General features: G+C 48.3%; 2 protein-coding genes across 16 annotated transcripts in view; both read right to left on the reverse strand.

The window, feature by feature from the left end:
- The window catches only part of Dnm2 (dynamin 2), an 87,364-nt gene extending 81,776 nt beyond the window's left edge, over positions 1 to 5,588 (reverse strand). For 7 of the 14 annotated variants that reach the window (XM_048446505.3, XM_085689849.2, XM_048446499.3 and 4 more), the window contains exon 1: positions 5,283 to 5,588. In XM_048446505.3, the coding sequence (XP_048302462.1) occupies positions 5,283 to 5,443 (161 nt within the window). In that variant the 5' untranslated portion in view covers positions 5,444 to 5,588. The remainder of the gene's footprint in view (positions 1 to 5,282) is intronic. The other 7 variants (XM_048446504.3, XM_048446502.3, XM_048446501.3 and 4 more) reach the window with 1 other exon arrangement.
- Positions 5,589 to 11,606: 6,018 nt separating this feature from the next.
- On the reverse strand, positions 11,607 to 18,525 carry Qtrt1 (queuine tRNA-ribosyltransferase catalytic subunit 1). 2 transcript variants are annotated; one of them, XM_048446494.3, is made up of 10 exons: positions 18,225 to 18,525; positions 17,996 to 18,064; positions 17,763 to 17,901; positions 15,327 to 15,405; positions 15,099 to 15,214; positions 12,994 to 13,132; positions 12,570 to 12,645; positions 12,382 to 12,491; positions 12,219 to 12,306; positions 11,607 to 11,852 (listed from the first exon to the last, which is right to left on the reverse strand). In XM_048446494.3, the coding sequence occupies exons 1-10, from the start codon at positions 18,513 to 18,515 to the stop codon at positions 11,700 to 11,702; spliced, it is 1,260 nt and encodes a 419-aa protein (XP_048302451.3). In that variant the 5' UTR covers positions 18,516 to 18,525; the 3' UTR covers positions 11,607 to 11,699. The 2 variants fall into 2 exon arrangements, with proteins under 2 accessions (XP_048302451.3, XP_085545978.2); XM_085689852.2 differs by lacking the exon at positions 12,219 to 12,306.
- Positions 18,526 to 21,107: the final 2,582 nt, after the last annotated feature.

Here is a 21,107-nt window from a genome sequence, read left to right on the forward strand (position 1 = left end):
TGGGCTACATATCAAAGACATCATGTATTAAAGGCAGAAGAGCTGGTCAGTGGTGGCTTGAGCCTTTAATCCCAGAACTCAGGAAGTGTGTGTGGGGGGGGGGGGATTGTCTCTGTGAGTTTGAGGCCAGCCTGGTCTACAGAGCAAGTTCCAGGTGTAGGAGGGGAATGGGGAAACACAACAGAAGAAAAAATACTGGTAAGATGGCTCAGTGGATAAAGGTACCTGCTGCTAAACCTGATGACTAGAATTGGATCCATGGGAACCACCAATAGGAAGGAAAGAAACAACCCCGCAAGCTCTCCTCTGAGCTCCACATGCACTGTGCCACACACAGACACACCCAACACCAACCTCTAGTGTCCACATGCATAGGAACACAAGCACATGTAACTGCACACATGAACACAAGCACATGTCACCAATGCCTCCTGATGCAAGGAAAATGGGACCAGGCCTTAACAGGTGAACTGAATAGAGAGAAAACTGCCAATCAGGAGAGCAGAGCATCCTCAGCCCACCCAAGCATCTAATTAGAGATAGGGACAGTATCTCCAGGCCACTTTCCCTCCTTGACCCTCCCAGAAGGGGCGACCTGTGCCAAGCCACACACCAACTCTTTTCGAACCTCACCTCACAGTTCTAGCTTCTTGGCACTCTTGGGTGAGTTTTCAGCATGGAGCCTTTACACTGGCTATTCCCACGTCTGTCTTCAGGACACCTCTGTCAAGTTCTCCTAGCCTCTTCTCCAAAGTCGCGTCACCTGGCTCCTCTGAGAGCAATCCTCACGGCTCGCCCCATGCTATCCCCCCTCCCCAAACACTGCTATAACCTGCACCTAGTGGTTTTTATCTATTTGGCTCAAGGCCAAATCCCTAGGCACACTGGAAAATTGTGCTAAGCACTGGGAGACACTGTCATTGTCCTACAAACACTCACTAGGCCTATGGAAGAGTTGTTGCTACCACCCCCACCTCAACTTTGTTTACTAGGTGGGTTTCCCTACGGAGCCCAGACTGGCAATTCCTGCATCAGCCTCCTCAATGCTGGGGTTTCAGGCTCTTTTATTTTTTCAGGGAGCAGGGTCTTGTACAGCCCAAGTTAGGGACTACCTATGCTGCTGAGCATACCCTGAACCAACTCCTGATCCCTCTGCCTCCACTTGAGTTTAAAGCATGTCCCAGGTTTATGCGACGCTGAGGGTGGAATCCAGCCGGAATCCAGAGCTTCATGCAGGCTAAGTACTCTACCAACTGAGCTACAGCCCTGTAGTTCCCTTTTTGCTTTTCTTTAAAAACAAAACAAAACTTTTTAAAATCCTTCATTTATTTATTCTCTTTGGGTCTGTGTCTACATGTGCATGCACCACACAGGAATTGTTCTACTGCTTCCACCACTGGGTTTTGGGGATCAAACTCAGGTCATCAGACTTGGTGGCAAACCCTTTACCCACTGAGTCATCCTGCCAGCATGACCATAGGTCTTAAAGAGGTAGGATGCAGTCCCTTGCCAAAGGCATCAATGGCAGGCACAAGATGTGCCTCTACTGCAATGACAGGCACCAGGTTTCTGCATTAGCTAGCAGGTGAAACACTCTGGAATGGTAGCCCCACTGCCTACTCAGCTAACAGACTTTGAAAGGCAAAACACTCACAGGAAGGAGCCCAGCCTCAGCTTCCCAGGCTGGAGCCCCAACTTCCTGGGCTCCTGTCCAAAGAAAGAAAAAGAGAGAAAGAAAAAAAAAATCCAGCTTCTCTTTGTCAGACCCCAAGGCTAAATAGCAAAGGTTAGTTAGGGACCAAGCCCTCCTGAGATCCACAAAACTATGGGCTGGTGCACACAGCTGGTCAGCCAAAGGTTTCAAATGCAAAAGCTTCCAAAAGGTTATGAGCAGCCCTGGGTAGAGGACCCAGTGAGTTATCCATCAATTCAGGTCATCCTAAAGAGGGTTTTGGTCTTTCTTTTAACTCCTGGAGCCTTAGCACATGACGGCAGGCACTCTACTACTGCCCTGCACTGCACTGCCCAAACTACAAACAGCCTCCACCTTGTAGAGGAGAGACCTAAGGACTGACCGCTTCACCTACTATGCACCAAGCTCTGGGTTCTGTCCCCAGCACTACAGAAACCCAAGTATAGTGGTGTGCACGTGCAGCACCAGAACTCAGGAGGTGGAGGCAGGAGAGCAGCCCTAGGTTGCTACAGACATTTCAAAGGCAGCCTAGAATTTACTAGTTTTGCTTTTGTTTATAAAAGTTTGTGTGGTGCTGGGGAGTTGGCTTACTGCCCAAGCGTAAAGACCTGAGTTCAACCTTTGGCACCCATGTAAAAAGTCAGGCATCATAACGAACACTTGTCATTCCAGCACTGTGGAGGCCCAGAAAGGTGAATCCCTGGGGTTTGTTGGCCAATCAGCCTAGATTAATCAACAAGCCCCAGGTTCTAGTGAGAGACCATGTCTCAAAAACACCAAGCAGATGGCTCCTGAGGAACCATACCTGAGAGTAGCCTCCGACCTCCATACAATCACACAGACACACACAAAGGAACCTGGGAACCAAAAAGCCCAGTCCACTTGACTAAAGACACAACGTCAATCAAGGCAGACCTGTGCTTGGGGCCTCATGCCGCCACAACACCATTATTACGCTTTAGATCCTTCTGGGCAGTTTCTGGCTCTGTAGAATATGAATACATTTCAAGTCCTTGGTCCCCAGGGCCAGCAATCTGCATGCACACCCCTGCAAGAGCCTGGGCCAACTGTGTCATCCACATGTATACCAACATTCTTTGAAAAATCCAAACGCAGCACTAACAGGAAGCAGCCCGAGCTATCCCCAGGTGCCAGACTAACCCAAGCCCTTGGCACACTCTCTCCTTTACTTCTGGGTGTCAGCCAGATGCCCACTAGACATTCAAGAACAGCAGGGGAAGGAAACAGACTCTCAGTTCTGACTCTGTTTAGTCAAATTCACAGCAGGAAATACAGAGTAGGGTTGAGTGGGACCCGCCAAAGGACCCCTCTTAGCAGGGTCCTGCAGCCCAGGGGCTTTAAGACATTGCAGAGCAAAAAGAATTAGTGTCAGGCATGGCAGTACACGCCTGTGAAACTAGCACTTGAAAAATGGAAGCAGGAAAAGACTGCTACAGCTCTAGGGGCCAACCTGTGCCACATGGTGAGTTCCAGTTCAGCCTAGGCTACAGTATGAGACTATTTTTTAAAAAAAAAAAAATTTCCAGAAATGGTGCTGGACGCCTTTAATCCCAGCACTCAGGAGGCAGAAGCAGGTGGATCCCTGAGTTCAAGCCCAGTCTGGTCTATAAAGTGAGACTCCATCTAAAAAATTAATAATTAAAAATGGGTATATACATATACATGAAAAAATTAATTCAGTACCTAAAAGCCACAGTCATAGAAAGATCTCTGAGTATGAGCAATCAAAGAGACCATAAATGGCAATAATATTTATTATCAGTTTAGGCTTAGGGCCTTATCCATGCTAGGCAAATGCTCTACGACTGAACTACATCTATAACCCTCTCACAGCTTCTTCTGAGACAAGGTCTAACAATGTAACCCAGGATGATTACAAACTCAAGAACTGTCCTGCCTCAGACTCCTGAATACCTAAGATTGCAGATGCAGCTAATTTAGCCTAAATTGACACTTCCAACATCCCAGTCCCTGTATCCTTAAATCAACCTTTATGTTTTTTTGAGACAGGGTCTCACTATGTAGCCCTGGCCGCCCTAGAACTCTCTCTCTATGTAGAGTAAGCTAGCCTCAAATTCAAAGATGTTCCTAGCTCCCCAAAAGACTGCTAACAATAACAGGCAATAGAGAAAGGGAAGGAGGGAGGGAGGGAGGAAGAGAGGAAGACTGTATACATGTTTGTGTGTATGTATGTGAACAAGTGTGTAGCCCAATGAAAGGGTGAGAAGCTCACTGCCAGTCAGTCTAGCCGATCAGTACATCTCAAAACTTTAAGATGGAAAGACAATGAATGATATGGCTCAATGGATAAAGAGGTATGCTATATAAACCTGATGACTTGAGTTTGATCCCCAGGATCCACATAAATGCGGAGGGACTTCACAAAGATGATATCTTCTGACCTCCACAAGTGCACCGTGGAACACACTTGGACAAACACACACACACACACACACACACACACACACGATAATGTCCACAGCAAAGCAAATGTTATCACTGGGCACACACAGAAGCATCATACATGGAGCACTTCCTGGAATGGAGAAGTAGTGCTGTCTGAGGCAGAGGGGGAGGGGACAGGAGTAAATCAACATCGCTCCTTCACTCACTTCCTGGACCATAGAAACAGCTGCAAGTGGAATTTGCCCACTGGACAGATGGAACAAGCTGAGGCTCCCAAGGCTGTCTGGGAGAGCTCTCCCACTGGGAAGCTTTAGCTTAGAAGCCAGCTAGTAGGTTCTGGGATCCTGAACCAGGAAAGAATCCTAAAGAATGTTCCTCCCGAAGTCCCCACCTTCTGTCACTCGGAGAGGATAGGACTGCCTGGGTAGTAACAGAGAACAGCAGGGCGGACTAATGGAATGGATTCACTTGGAACACTGGAGCCAATGGCCCAAGACCAGACAACAGAGTCCCCCCTAAAGTTCAGTCATTCAGATAGTAGAGGCCAATTTGAGTAAGCAAGGGGGCACAGATGGGCATTTGCACATCAGAGGTCACCCTAGACAGCTAGCCAGACAACAGTGAACTTCAGGATGGGTCCGGACAGATGGGACAACCAAATGGTGCCCGTAGGAAGCCTGTCCAGAAAGGATAAACAGCTAATCAGATGGCAGAGAAGGCTCCAGATAAATAACCGGCCTGACAGACCCCAGGGGTCATCCCCCATGGATGGCCGGGTGACAAGTGTACCTTCAGCAGCACGCACACTAACTTAAGATTTTCAGGTAGCAAGAGAAAAGGGGAGTGGATCTATCCCGGATCACAGGCAAAGCGATGTCAGAGTTCACCAGTGATAGCTGGGACTACATGCACCAAGAAGGGTCTGCATTGACCGTCTTGTCCCAAACCTCTCCGACTATCACCGACCAGTCGCGGACCTGGGTCTGCAGCTCCGGTCCCTAGGGAGTCAAGGAGACTCTTGCCCCAGACTTTACCCACTGCCACCGGTACTGCGACGTCCGCGAACCGCAGTTCCGCCATTCCCCACCCGCCCTCCGCGCCCTAGGCCGCCGCCCGCCCTCTGTGCCGGAGCCTGGGAACCGCCGTCGGCGCGCTCGCTCACCGGCCCACGAAGTTCTCGAGCACCGAACTCTTGCCGGCGCTCTGGCCGCCCACCACGGCGATCTGAGGCAAGTCCAGGTGGCAGCTCTGGCCGATGGAGCTGAAGGCGTCCTGTAGCTTGTTAACCAGCGGGATGAGCTCTTCCATCCCGCGGTTGCCCATGGTGCCCGCCTCCGCCCGCTGCTCCCCCGGCTACGACACGCGGCCCCGAGGCGTCAGTGGCCGTTGCTTCTTCCCGCTCCGCTCTGCCAGCCCGCCCGGGCTCCCCTTCGCCGCGACGCCCGCTCCCGGCTCGGTCTCACAGTCGCCGCCTCATCCGGTTCTCAGGCGACACCCGACCCGAGCGACCTCCTTCGCTCGGCCTCCGGGGCGGAGCCCAAAACCATAAGGCTACTCTCAATTGGTCAAGATTGCTGCCAATCAAATATGGAAACCAATAAAAAAGACACGAGGAAGGGCTAGTCCCACAACTTCATTGGATCATAGAACTGTCATTAATATGAACAAGCCAATAGAAGTAGAAACCGGGTTGTCACGCCCAAAAGGCGGGATCTCTGGAAAAGACACTAAGACTTCTGCTCACTAGGTTAATCTGGACTGTCTTATTGGTCTCTGAAAACGTCAGCCTGCCAATGGTGTGAGAAATCGATCCTTAAACACTGGTGTGTCACTTGACACTAGTTAGTTCCGTAAAAATTTCTCATTGGTTGGTATAAACATCACTTCGTTCCTCCAACCAATGAGAGAAAAAGAGAACCACAACCTTTTTTTTCTACTGTTTCTGAATCATAGCCTGGCCACAAACGCGGTGATCCTCCTGTCTCAGTCTCCCTCCTGCTAGGATTATACATACTAGCGTCCCAGTCCTGATTCTGATTTACACCTGTGTCTGTCAGTCATGGAAATTCTTCCCAGCTTTCCTAAATTTTGTTGTCAGATTGTGATATTCTTTTTAAGCAGAGGGCCACAGTACTCGGGGAAGCGCCAAACACCGTAGTAAACTTAAGTGCTTTGGTCACGTCTGCGATTTTATGTGCTAGAGAAAATTTGGCTCTTAGAAAGCATTAGATTCCCGTTTTGAAAGTGTCCAGTGGAAGATGAATTTCACAGAAGGTTGAGCTTAATGTTTGAATCCAGTCGTTCGGGGGTGCATGCTTGCGTGTGTGTTCCTGAATGTTACTGGGTAACATGAGTACAGCCTCATGAAACGAAGCAAGTCTTTTACCAGTAGCTACAACCCTAGGTTTATTTTTACTTTGAAAAAAAAAACAAAACTTTTTTTTTATTGCTTCTAGAGAGCATTTGCTGCCTTTGGAGAGAACCAGAGTTTGGTTCCCAGCACACGCATAACAGAACACAACCATCAGTAATTCCAGCTCCAGGAATCCGATAATCTCTTCTGGGCCTCCACCAGGATCAGACACAAACATGAAGCACACACTTATATGCAGGCAAAACATCCATATACACAAAAAATTGACTTTATGTAAATTTTGGTTTTTTGAGTTTTTGAGACAGGGTTTTTCGGTGTAACAACCCTGGCTGTCCTGAAACTAGCTCTTGTAGACCATGCTGGATTCGAACTCACACCTGCCTCTGCCTCCCAAGTTCTGGGATTAAAGAATCCACCACTACTCAGTCATAAATAATTTTAAATTTACATAAAATAACATTTTAAATTTAAAGATTTAAACAAAAAACTAAAAAAAATTAAAGATTGATTTTATTTTTATGTGCGCCACGTAACATGCCTGGTTCCCACAGAAGTCAAGAAGTGTCATATACCCTAGAACTGGAATTCTGGGTGGTTGTGAACTACAATGTAGGAGCTGGGAACCCTCTGTGAGAGCAACAAATGTTCTTAAATGCAGGGCAATCTTCTATGTATAAGGGGTTTCTCATGCATGTCTGTTTTGTTCATGCATGGTCCAAGAAGACCAGAAGAGGGCATGAGATCACCAGGAACTGGAATTACAATTGAAGTTGCCATGTTGATGCTGAAAATTGAACCCTGAATCTCTCTGCAAGAGCAACAAATGCTCCTAACTGTTGAGCCAGTTCTCCAACCCCCTTATTTTTCATTATGTATATGTATGTTATGTGTGTTATGTGCACATGAGATGAGGATATGGGATATCCTGAATCTAGAGTTAGAAGCAGTTGTCAGTCACTTGTGGATGGGTACTGGGACCTGAACTGCAGGCATCTTCAAGAACAGCACCCTAGCTGGGCAGTGGTGGTGCACACCTTTAGTCCCAGCACTCAGGAGGCAGAGGTAGACGGATCTCTGTGAGTTCGAGGCCAGCCTGGTCTACAGAGCAAGTTCCAGGACAGGCACCAAAGCTACAGAAAATCTCTATCTCGAAAAAGAAAGAGAGAGAAAGAGAGAGAGAGAGAGAGAGAGAGAGAGAAAGAACAGCACCCTAAGTTGTATCTGCAGCCCCCTGCCCTGTGCACGTGGAGGCTATAGTTTGATATTAGGCATTCCCCACTCTTACATTTTGGAATAGGATCTCTTAGAGACTGGAACTGGTGAACTCAGCTAGAATAGCTGCTGACTAACCCTGCCAGAGCTGGTTACACATGCTCACCACCATGCTCAGGTTTATATTGGGGTCCTGTGGATCTGATCCACCATCTCTCCAGGCACCCAATCCACCCACCCTCAGCCATCTTAAAAAGGAAGCCAATATTCCACAGCTGTTTCCCTATTTCTTCAACTTTACTACATTCTAGACCTTTTAATTGCCCAGTGGAATTTGGGGATCTACTCCCTAAAGCATGAATGCAGGCCACACTATTTTGCAGGCATAACTGGGGGTCCTGGGAACTGCATATTTGGGGGAGTGATGGTGTTTATTTTTGACAAAGCCTCATTTACTCAGCCTTGACCTAAGGCTGTCTGTGTAGCGGAGGGCCTTGACTTTTAACACCCCTGCCTCTAACTCTGAAATGCTGGGATTACAGGACCTGCCACCACACCAGTTTATTAGGGACAAAGCTCTTTTACATGCCAGGGTCCCAGTCACATTTGTTTCCTTTTAGTGTGGTTTTGTTTACTTGAGTCACAGTCTGTGTAGCTCAGGTTGACCCTTCTTACTATGTATCCCAGGCTGGCCTGGAACGCCCAATCCTCCCGCTTCAGCCTCCTGGACTTAGGGAAGGATTATGGCCATGCACTGCCAGAACAGGCTGAACTATCTGAGTAGGAAGTCCAGCGAGGAGGCCGACGCAATGGACACTCTGGAAAGCAGCTGCCGCCGTGAGAGAGATGATGACAGAGGGAAAACCTTAGCTATAAAAAAGGATAAAATCAGAGCATTAAAGTCCACCCACTTAATCCCAGCATTTGGGAGGCAGGAGGATCTCTGTGAGTGTGAGGCCAGCAAGTTCCAGGACAGGCTCCAAAGCTACAGAGAAACCCTGTCTAGAAAAAACAAAACAAAACAAAACCTCACCCTCTTTTGCTTTATTGGCTGGAGGAATGAGATGGTATTTGGTTTTTGTTTGTTTGTTTTCTGGTTGTTTGAGACAGCCTTGGCTCTCCAGGAACTTGCTCTTTAGACCAGGTTGGCCTTGAACTCAGAGATCCACCTGTCTCTGCCACCACCACTGCCTGGCATGAGATGCTATCTATGTAAGTCAATGAGACACACTTTTAGGAACTAGGTAGCATCAATTGACAAGTCATTGTTCAAGGAACATGATCAATCCCAGGTCCTAAATACATAGAGTTATAGTTGGCACATGGTGTTGCAGACTTTATTAGAACTCCAAGAACCTTGTTCACAAAGGAGTTGGATGGATATTTTATGGAAACTATACAAAAAAAAAAAAAGAATAGGATTAGGGATTTGATTCAAAGGGCACAGCGCTGGTCTAGGAGGCCCAGCACCATATGAACCAGCTGTGGTACTGCACACCTGTCGTCCAGCATGTGGGAGATAGAGGAGAGGCCAGACGCTGGTAGAGATGCAAAGTCTCCTGAAGCTTAAGGCCAGCTTGGATTACAGAGAAAATTCTACGACAGCCAGGGCTACATAGAGAAACCCTGTCTCGAAGAAAAAAAAAAGTAAAATGGTATCTGGTAGATAGCACATGCTTTCCATCCCAGCACTGAGAAGGCAGAGGCAAACATCTCTGTGAGCAAAGGTGAGGGACAGAGTGTACATCAAGCAAGCTTGGCCTTGGGCTTGATCTCCATCATAAGTCTGCTATGGGATGTTTAAATACTGTGTGATGATGATTGCTGTGATTGGTTTAATAAAAAGCTGAACAACCAATAGCTAGGCATGAGGTATAGGCAGGGCTTCCAGGCAGAGAGAGGAAGTAGGAGGAGATAATCAAGGTGCAGAGAAAAAGCCAATGAGACATGGAGGAAGTTGGACATACAAAATAAAGGTAAAAAGTCACATGGTAAAACATAGAGTAACAGAAATGGGTTAATTTGTTATAAGAGCTAGTTAGGATTAAGCCTAAGCTATAGGCACAGCTTTCATAATTAATAAGTCTCCATGTCATTACTTGGGAGCTGGCTGGCAGGACAGAGAAAGATACGTTGCACATGGTGTGAACATCTACTCAATCACACCTTTTATCAGCAAGAGCACTGAGAGCTACCAGAACCAAGCATGTGCCCACTCGATGAAGCCTAGAGCAGAAAAGCCAGCTGCCACTCTATTTTGGTGACCTTGGCCAAAGCAACTTCCTCTCCTGGAGCCAGTTACACACCTGGCAACCAGGGAAGAATAACAGTGATGTCTTCCAGGGTAGCTGCGACATCCTGACCTCAAGAAGGAGCCCCTAGACTGGTGGTGGTAGAGCACACCTTTAATCCCAGCACATAAAAGGCAGAGGCAAGCAGATCTCTGAGTTTAAAACCAGCCTGGTCTAGAGAGAAAATTCCAGGAAAGCTAAGGCTATATAGAAAAATCCTATCTTTAAAAATAAAATAAAGGGGGCTGGAGAGATGGCTCAGAGGTAAGAGCATTGCCTGCTCTTCCAAAGGTCCTGAGTTCAATTCCCAGCAACCACATGGAGGCTCACAACCATCTGTAATGAGGTCTGGTGCCCTCTTCTGGCCTGCAGGCATACACACAGACAGAATATTGTATATATAATAAATAAATAAATAAATATTTAAAAAAATAAAATAAAATAAAATAAAATAAAGGGGGCTGGAGAGATAGCTTAGTGGTTAAGAGCACTGGCTGCTCTTCCAGAGGTCCTGAGTTCAATTCCCAGCAACCACATGGTGGCTCACAACCATCTGTAATGAGATCTGGCACCCTCTTCTGGCGTGTGGACATACATGGATAAATAAAAAAAATAAAAATAAAAGGAAAGGAAAGAAATAGGAGCTGGAGAGATAGCTCCTCAGGAGTTAAGATCACTGACTGCCCTTTCAGATTCTCAGCACCCACATGGATGCTCACAATGTCCATGACTCCAGTTCGAAGGGCTCCAACACCCTAACACAGACATATATGAAAGCAAAAAACCCAAAACAACCGGGGCAGTGGTGGCGCACGCCTTTAATCTCAGCACTTGGGAGGCAGAGACAGGCAAATCTCCATAAGTTCGAGGCCAGCCTGGTCTACAAGAGCTAGTGCCAGGACAGGCTTCAAAGCTACACAGAGAAACCCTGTCTCAAAAAAAAAAAAAAATCAAAAAACACCACTACCAACAAAAAACTCAATGCATATAAAATTTTAAAAAATAAAAAATAAATAAAGTTAAAAAAATAAATGAAGAAAAAAAATGGTTCACACCTTCTTTAATCCCAGCACTTGGGAAGCAGAGGCAGGTGGTAGATCTCTATGAGTTCAAGACCAGCCCGGTCTACAGAGTGAGATGCAAGAAAGCAGAGCTACACAGAGAAACCTTATCTTAAAGTTAAAAAAAAAAAGGGTGGGCTGTGTGTGCCTGGTAGTTCCCCAGTACCCCACTGATGCTATGGTTATTTTTTGTTTTGTTTTTGTTGAGAAAGTACCCCTGGCTGGCCATGAAAACCAAATTGGCCTTGAACTTGCAGCTATCCAACAACTAATGCCTTTCTCAAGCCAGGACTGCTGCTGAGAGCCATCAGACTCAAGCTCAAGCCCTCAGGGCCACCTCTCTGACCCTGTCTGGCTCTGCCTTTCTCTGGGATCCCACACAGACCTCCCCCCAGAAACCCCCCCACAGACCTCCCCACACAGACCCAATCAATGGAACCACCTCCACTCCCTGTTACTTCTTCCTGAGAAGAGAGACCTCCAACTACAGTGAAGCTTGGGACCAGGAAGAAGATAGACAGGCCACCTTCCCAAGAAGACACCAGATCTCAGATGAAAACAAAAAGCAGCAATGTAAAATCTTTTTTAAAAAAACAATCCTTCAGTACCCCCACGCCCCAGCGTCCTCCCCAGCATCCAGGTCACGTGAGTGTGATTCCCACAGAGGCCAGTGCTTCAACAGCCCAGGCAGGATAGAGGCTGTGGTCCCCATACATGGTGTGCATGAAGTTTCGTACAAAGTCAGGAAAGCGCTGCTCCAAGATGCTGCTTCGCATGGTGCTCAGGAGCTGCAGCTGCAGGGGAGGGCATCAGTATCACCTGGGTGTAGGCCACCAGTAGTTCAAGAGTACCCACAAGGCACCAGATGTGCCAAGAGCCCCCCTTCATCATAAACCCAAGGCAAAACAGGTCATGCTTGAGGGTTCTGCCCATGTCACACCCTCTAGATGAAGCATACTCACAAGGTCCTTATGGCCCAAACTCATTATACCCCCAAAGAGGGAACTTGTGCCACTGACCCACACCACACCCTCAAATAAAAAGGAGCCATATTAGGCCCCCATCACAACCTCAGCATACTCTGTCCTCAGAGCCAATGCCCCTCCCTCCCCTGTTCCAGTGCCCACACTACCCTGTCCCTGACCCCATCCCAAGGCCACCTGATAGGCAATGTTATGCACGGTGAGGTGGTGCAGAGCTGCGGTGTTGTCGCTATGCAGCAGGGTGTGCAGGAAAGCGCGGCTGTGCCTGTGGGTCACAGAATTCGTGGCTATATGTAGCCTGAGCCCCGCCCCCCTCCAGCCCCCAACTTCTAAGACCTACTTCTGGCAGGTGGGACAAGGACACTCCGAGTTTATAGGACTGAAATCCTTGGCGTACTGCTGTTTCTTCAACTGCAGGTTCCCAGTGGGTACAAGAGCGGAGCCAAAGCGCTGGAGGCAAGGAAGGTCAAGATCATGAATGGCATGGGCTCCCAAGCCCTCCAGTCCCCTGCCCGGGTCGGGCCTCACCGCTGTCCGTGTGGGGTATACACAGTCGAACATGTCACATCCAAGAGCCACGCAGACTACCAAATCAGTGGCATAACTGGGGTGCAGCCATGGGAGGATAAGGAACAGAGAGTGAGCCTCAAGAGGGTTTCCCAGGCCTCCCTTCACCCCCAACTACATCTCAGATGACAGCCAAGTTTCTCTCTTACTATTTTTGTACTGAGACTGTGTTTCATGTAGCCCAGGCTTGCCTCTTATTCCATACATAGCTGAGGATGCCCCAGAACATTGTTAGCATCAGGCAATAGCCTACCTGACCACTTCATTAGTTCCCCAGTAACGCTATACCCTTCTTCCCAGAAGGATCCACCAGAGTGGGATGGGAACCCCAGGATCTGCTCCCCACAGCAGGGCTTGGGGTTCTGTCTCCTTCACCCCAACATACCCAACCCCCATCAGGTATCTTGGCTTGTCCTTAGGCAACATGGAGGTGCTTAGTGCCACCATCTTCCAGAACTGCGCCTTGCTCTCTCCCCCACTCAGTCCTCCGATGGCGAAGCCCGGGACATCCCTCTTGGTCATCTCTGAAAGAACACATGGCCCCAGCTTAGGAGGATTTAGGATTTTGTGATGTTACCAAAGGTCAGAGTGTACTCTAGTCACCACGCTGGATTTCCCTCAGCGGAACATTCCACTAATTTACCATAAAACCATAAAACAAAGCCTTGAGCCAGTTGTTTGGATACACCCTGGAATCCCAGCCACTCAGGAGGCCATGGCCGAAGGATCAAGAGTTTGTCCCAACCTGGGCTACACAGTGAGTCCCAGAACAACCTGGGTTACATAACGGAGGAAGGGAAAGCTAGGCGGTGGTGCCACACGCCTTTAATCCCAGCACCTGGGAGGCAGAGGCAGGTGGATCTCTGTGAGTTTGAGGTGAACCCAATCTACAGAGCAAGTTCCAGGGCAGCAGGGCAGGCAAAAACTGTTACATAGAGAAACCCTGTCTTGAAAAACTAAACAAAACAAAACAAAAAAAGAGGAAGGGAGAGGGTAGGGAGACGATGGGCCAAGAGGACAAGAGCACTGGCTGTTCTCTCAAGAGGACCAGGTTCAGATCTCAGCATCCACATGGCTCATAGCCATCTGCAATTCCGTACCAGAAGATCCAACACCCTCCTCTGGCCTTCTTGAGTCCTGCATAGATATGGTATACACACAGAAAAAAATTATACACATAAAATAAAAATAACTTTCTCCAGGCATGGTGATCCTGTCTCAAAAATTAAATGACAAATTTCAAAAATTGTAAGAAACAAAGATTAGAGATAGGAAGAAAGAAAGGGGGCGGGGAATGTTGTAACAGTCTCACAACCTCAGGAAGGACTAGGATGCTCAGCAGTTTAGATGTAGTAAACCCATGGGCAGGGGTGTAGCTCAGTGGTAGAGTGTTCATCTAGCAGGGGCAAGGCACTGCATCCAATCACCAGCAAACATCCCCTCAAAACAAATCCCATTTCCAATAATAGTCTTTCCAACTATAATGAGGGTGACCATCTGAAAGCCCTGCCACACTTGCTCCCTAGGAAAGACCCTGCCCCGAGACACAGCCCTACAAGGAAGGGAGAGACAGAAGCAACGAGTCTTGCTGGGGACCTACGTTGCCACTGCTGAATGCCCTCTGACTGAACGCAAGGCTCATTTGTATTACATTTGTTTATGTAATCATGAGATATGAATGCATCACCTAGTGCTCAGGGCACAACCTGCAGAACCCGTGAGTTCCAGGGATCAAACCGAGGCTGTGAGTATTGGCAGCAAGCTTCTCCAGCCACTCAGCCAGCTCATCGACTTTGATCATCAGAAGAGGCCCATGGCCCACAGTTCACACAGGAGAAAGCCAAATGTACTCTTGAATTTACCGTTTTCTAGAAACAAGGTTCCAAAGCCAGAGAACAAATGTACCCCTGGCACCCTAGCACTCGAGAGGCAGGAGAATCAGGAATTCAAGGCCACCCTGAACTACGTGAGAACTAGTCTCAAAAAGTGGGGAGGGCTGTGACTCGGTAGTGGGCTTGAGTATTATGCATCAGGTCCTGGGTTCAGCTCAGCAACAAATGGTCTGAGTTTGGTGGTGCATGCCAGTGATCTCAGCATTCAGAAGTGGAGGCAGGAGGATAAGTACAAGACCGTCCTCTGCTACACAGTGAGGCCCAGCAGCCTGGGCCACATGAAAGCCTGTCATAAGTTGATGCAGTATTTCAACAAAATATGTGAAAAGGGCTCAGTGGGCAACGGCACTTGCTGCCAAGCCTGATGACTTGGGTTCCATCCCCAGAATCCACATGGTGGAGAGAACCAGAGGGGAGATAAACAAAGACTCAACTTGGGACCAGTATTTGTCTCCATTACTTCCACTTTCTAGGCCGGCCCTACTGCACACTGCCGCATGCATCTGGCACTTGCAGCGTCCTTTGCCAGTTAACAGCTATGGCCAAAGCATCGTCCTTTGCCTGGACCTGGGCCACCTTTACCTGTACCCGACTCTACCTTTCAGGCAAGTGGTCCGAAGGTCGGCATTCAGTCCACCCTGGATGATAGCAAAGAGGTTCTGCTTGTCCTGATGCTGATGGGCTGCAATGCATCTGTCCAGCCAGCGCACAGACCTGCAAGAAGGTCCCAGGCAGGTCACTAAACCTCTAGTGGCTAGGGAGACGTAAGAGAAGCACACGGCCCAAATCCTTCACCCACGCACACACAACCCACACATACACAGACCTCTGCATGGCCTCCTCCACTCGAGGGCCTGTCACTGTGCTGCTCACCACATCGTCCAGCTGCATGATGATGTCAGAGCCTAGGGGTGAGAGGGCACTCTGGTGAGGGGCAGGGGGAGCAGAGGACCCTTGCAGGGACCACCACCTACTTGTCATCATGCTAATATTAGGAAACCTCTTTGGGTTTTTTATTTGGTTTTTGTTGTTGTTGTTGTATATATAGCCTTAGGGACCAGTGAGCTGGCGCCACAGTTAAATGTGCTTTCTTCCAGGTCTAACTACCCAAGTTCAACCCACAGAACCCACATGGTGGAAAGAGGAGACTGATCTCTGAAAATTATCACCATAGATCCCAGACTGTTCTCCAGCTCCCAATCCCCCTGCCGCTACCTGCACTGCATCCAGTTTTATAGGGAACTATTGAAATTATGCTCTGGACCCTGGGGCTATAGCTCGGTGGGTGTACAGATTGTCTAGCACACACAAGGACACGGGTTCCATCCACAGCACTGCATAAAGTAGGTGTCGTGGTTCAGGCCTGTGATCCCAGCATTCAGAAGGTGGAGGCCGAAGAATCAGGAGCCTGAGGCTGGGGCCTGGAGGGTTGGCTGCTCTTTCAGAGAACCTGGATCCTGAGCTTCAGTGCAGCCAGCACAGCATAGGGAGACCCTGTGTCTAAAATCAAGAACTAGGGCCATGCCTAGGGGTAGAGCCCCTGCCTAGACTCCCTGGATGATAGACTAAAACCTGTAATATGAAATTAACTTTTCCTCCCCAGGTTGCTTTTGGTCAAGATGTTACCACAGCAATAGAAAGCAAAACAGGACACCACACCAAGAGAACAGATTTGTCTTAAGATCAGTAGAAGGACCCAAAGAAACACATGTCACACAGCCAGGTAGGCTCCACTTAGTATAACAGGTACAGTTTCCATAAGAAGGCTCTGGGACAGAGACTGTAATAGACAAAGGAGAGGAGCTAGAGCTCATGTGTCAAGGCTCCAGCATGATGCGAAATCTAAACAATATAAATTGTCCTGGACTGTAGATCCAGCTCAGGAAGCAGAGTGTTCATCATATAGCGTGCATAGAGCCCTGCCTGGTCTGAGCCCCAGCTCAGATTAAAACTGGGCATGGTGGCGTTTGGCTGTACACCCACCACTCTGGATGTGGAGGGAGAGTTCAAAGTCAACTTCAGTTAAAGAGGGAGTGAGTTCCAGACCAGCCTAGACTACATAGGACTCTGTCTCAAAAATAAGACAAGAAAACAAAACTATATATATGGAAAAAAAAGAGGCCTAAAGCAATCCCTATCTCATGTTGTTGCCACCATTATTTCATTAAATTCAATTTGTTACTAAGAACAGTAACAGTTGGGTGTGGTGGCAACTGTCTTCAATCCTAGCACTCCAGAGGCAGAAACAGGGGTATCTCTATGTTTGAGGCTAGCCTGGTCTACCATTCTACATAACAAGTTCCAGGCCAGTCAAAGCTACATAGTGAGACCCTGTACAAAATAATAATAAAAAAGTAATAACAACATATATAGATATTGTGGGGGCCAGCCATGATAAGCTAAGTATGGGCAGGTCACCCAAAGGATGTTCTTTACTTCCAACCACTATCACAGCCAGAGTAGAACTCTGGCCATTGATTTAATAAGAGGCCTGAGTCTCAGTAGTTTACCCTGAAGCAATGCCTGGTTGCAGGAGTAACCACAAGCTGAGATTACCTGAGCTCCACCCAAGAACAGACCATTCAAAGGAAATACCTAAGGTTCCAACCTCTGTAGACTGGATCACCTGCCAGAACACACTCACCAGAACACACCTAGACAAATGTCAGCCAATCAGGGGTCCTAAAACCTCTGAAACCCCTCACCCCCACCTTTACTACTATAAAAACCTAAGTCTAACTGAGCTTGGGGCTCTCTGTTTATTCCAATACGTTGGATGTGCAGAGAGACCAAGTTTGCAAACTTGATTAAAATAAAGGCTCTTTGCTTTTACATACAGGACTCAGTCTCCCTGTTGGCTTTTGCGAGGACTTCGTGAATTTGGGCATAACAGATATAAACAAAAACAAATCAAAAAGGACAACTACATATCTGGTACTTTGTTTACACTACAGATATCACAAGTCAGAGATGGAAACAGGTTCTCACTGTGTAGCCCAGGCAGGGCTGGAACCCGCAACAATCTTCCCGCTAAGCTGCCACCACACACATTTTTTTTCATGTGTTTGTTTTGTTTCGGTCTGTTCACTGTGCTGGAGACCTAGTCCAGGGCATCGGCAAACACACCTAGCACAGGACCTATTCTTTATTCTTATTTTAGCTGGGTGAATGAGTCAAATTTGTAGATTTCCCAAACCACCTGTGGGTCTGAGGCCCTGAGGCTATTGGCAAGGTGAAGAGGGATGCAGCAACGTTTTCTTACCCAGAGCGTTCTGGATCTCCACAGACCTCTCTGGGCTCAAAAGTGTCTCTTGGCCGTCGTAGGGCGAGCGGAAGCGGACGCCCTCCTCAGTCACCTCGGACAGGGAGAACAGGGACACCATCTGGAAGCCGCCGCTATCCTGGGACAGAGACCACGCCGAGAAGCTGTCAGGAGATGGAGATTGGGGACCTCTCACCACAACGCAGCGCCCTAGGGCGGCGACCCCAACTCACCGTCAGCAGATTGTGCGGCCAATTCATGAAGCCGTGGAGACCCTGGGCTTTCTGGATCAACTCCGGACCCTGGGATACCGGAAGCAAGTGCCAAGTTAGGCGATAGCCCGCAGCTCTCGCCAGACCAGGCGGAGCCCAAGCACTGTGAGCCTCAGGAGGCTGGCTTTTTCCGAGGCGCGACCCGGCCTGGCTGCCCCCTCGCCGCCGCCCCCGGATCGAGTCCACCCACCGGCCTCAGCCCCAGATGGTAGGTGTTTCCCAAGCAGAGGCGGCAGCCCAGGCTAGCCAGCTGCTCCGCCGTGATTCCCTTCATGGTGGCCTGTGTTCCCACAGGCATGAACACAGGAGTGGCAACAGTTCCATGCGGCAGCCGCAGCTCGCCCGCCCGAGCTCTGGAACGACTGCACTCAGACACCAGCCGCATGATTCGTGGAGCGGACTCAAGCGAAGCAGGACTGCCTGCCGCCGCCATTTTCCGTCCCGGAACCACGTGGGCTGAGGCCACAGTGGACAGCGCCATGTTGCCTCGCATCACGTGACCGGGGAGCTACAGGGTGCTATGGCAACCGACGCCTAAAACCACCCCTCTCCGGGGTGTATTGCTTCCTGATGGCAAGTGAAGATTACTTCTAAACCGATGACCTGAGTTAAATCTCTGGGACCCACAAGAATGGGAACTGATTCCTGCAAATTCGCGTGTGCGGACACACAATAAATGCAATTCTAAAACACTTCAAGACATGTTTTTGTTTTTGTTTTTTTCCTACTGTATAAAATACAGCAGCTCGGGAGGCAGAGGCAGGTAGATCTCAGTGAGTTCAAGGCCAGCCTGGTCTACAAAGGGAGTTCCTGAACAGCCAGGACTGTTACACAGAGAAACCCTGTCTCAGGGGGTGTTCCCCAGGAATTCCAAGATTTGAGAGGCTGAGCAAAAAGGATTGTGTGGAGTCAGAGAACAGACCCAACACTACACAGTGAGTTTCTGGCCAGGCTGGGTTACCTAGAGAAGCAATCTCAACAACAGCAAAACCTTGAGCTGGGCCAGTTGTTGCACACCTTCGACAGCAGTGCTGGGAGGCAGAGGCAGGTGGAGCACTGGAAGTGGGAGGTTAGCCTGGTCTATATAGCAAACGTTAGGAGACTGAGCTGGAGGGGGGTGGGAGGCATTGTAGAGCACACGTGCAATCCCAGAACTTAGGAGCTAAAGACAAGAGAGTTAGGGGTTCAGCAGTTAAGAGTACTTGTTGCTCTTGCAGAGCATGGGTTCAATTCCCAGCACACACAACCACTTGTAACTCCAGTTCCAGAGAATCTGATGCCCTCCTCTGACCAGGCAGGTAGGTAGTGGTGCACATACATGTAAGCAAAATACTTATGTACACACACACAAAACAACTTTACAATTTTTTTAAGTAAAATAAAAAGCTTCCTGGCTGGCATGCAAAAGGCTGTGGGTTCTACCCCCAGCACACATACGCACATACACACAACACGGACACAGCATGAGAGTTGATATATTTCTGTACATGTATTTCATACATATAGTCCTAACTAGCCTCTGTCATTCTGTGTTCATTCTTTTCATTCATTCATTTTTTTTGCTTTTTTTTTTTTTTTAATTTCAAGACAGGGTTTCTCTGTGTAGCCCTGACTGTCCTGAAACTCAGTAGTAGAGCAGGCTGGCCTCAAACTCACAGAGATATGCCTGCCTCTACTTCTTGAGTGCTGGAATTAGAGGCACGGCTCATTAATTAATTAATTAGAAGAGCTTAGAGGAAGACCCAGCATACAATCAAGAGCTCCATACACCAAGAGCTCCAGCCATTTTTTCAAAGGAATCCTAGCATTACAAAAATCCTAAATCCCAGGAACTCGTCCTCCATGATTACTTTATTCCCACCGTGTGAGATGCATAAGTGTGTGTGTATATACTCATGTTTTCCTGCGTCAGCCCTCTCCTAAACAGGAATAAAGCCAGGTGAGTTCATAGCCACATAAAGCTGTCACCTCTGCCAGCAGATGGCGCCATCGCCCCACATTCCCAACGGGCTGCAATGGGGAAACAGCTCTGGGTAGGGCTACTTTCACCATGAAAAAGGCTAAAGAACAAGTTTCCAGGGGTTGTGGGGATGCGTTTAGTGAGAATGCCTCAGAACACCAAACTCGAGGCATCATTCAGAAATACAGAACCTGCCCAGCATATTCAAGACCCTTGTGTTTGTGTAAGAGCAGAAGCTAAAGGATGTCCAATGTGCTCTATTACTCTGCAATTTTTTGTTGTATTTTGTTCTTTTGAGACAGGGTTTCTCTGTAGCTTTGTAGCCTGTCCTTGAACTAGCTCTTGTAAACCAGGCTGGCCTCAAACTCAGAGATCCACCTGCCTCTGCCTCCCGAGTGCTGGGATTAAAGAGAGGCCTGCACTAACACTGCCCGGCTTACTTTCCACTTTAACCCCTTAGGACAGTCTCTCACTGAACGAGAAGCTAGGCAGCAAGTCCCATTGATCCTCATGTCCACCATCCCCCTCCACACTCAAAGTGCTGGTGGTACAGGTCAGTCATTTTTAAAATTTTACATTAGTTATTTAGGTGGGTGGGTGTACACGTACCCACACACTTGCCACAGCACCCTTGGGTAGGTCAGAGGACCACTTTAAGAATCTGTTCTTTTGCCGGGCAGTGGTGGTGCATGCCTTTAATCCCAGCACTCAGGAGGCAGAGGCAGGTGGATCTTTGTGAGTTCGAGGTTAGCCTGGTCTACAAGAGCTAGTTCCAGGACAGGTTCCAAAGCTAACGAGAAACCATATCTCAAAAAAACAAACAAACAAACAAACAACAACAAAAATCTGTTTTCTTATCATATGGGTCCCAGAAAGTCAAATTCAGATAGTCACCTTAATGCACTGATCCATCTCCCTAGAACCCATAGCAGCTACTTAAAATTGTTTGTTTTCAAGACAGGGTCTCTCCATATAGCCTTGGCTGGCCTGGAAATCAATCTGTAGACCAGGCTGGCCTCAGACTTAAGAGAGATCCACCTGCCTCTGCCTTCTTACCACTGGGATAAAGACATGCACCACCACCACCCGGCTTAAAATTTTTATGTACATATG

The sequence above is a fragment of the Myodes glareolus genome, chromosome 4 (assembly GCF_982192425.1).
Source record: "Myodes glareolus chromosome 4, mMyoGla1.1, whole genome shotgun sequence".
NCBI lineage: Eukaryota > Metazoa > Chordata > Mammalia > Rodentia > Cricetidae > Myodes > Myodes glareolus.

What these genes read in the sequence shown, in the direction of transcription:
- Qtrt1 (XM_048446494.3), bottom strand. Translation starts at nt 18,515, where the DNA reads ATGGCGCTGTCCACTGTGGCCTCAGCCCACGTGGTTCCGGGACGGAAA. An exon ending in GTGGAGGAGGCCATGCAGAG is followed by an intron (nt 15,215 to 15,326) that starts GTCTGTGTATGT and finishes ACCTTCTTGCAG; the next exon opens with GTCTGTGCGCTGGCTGGACA. An exon ending in TCGGACCACTTGCCTGAAAG is followed by an intron (nt 13,133 to 15,098) that starts GTAGAGTCGGGT and finishes GTGTTCTTTCAG; the next exon opens with AGATGACCAAGAGGGATGTC.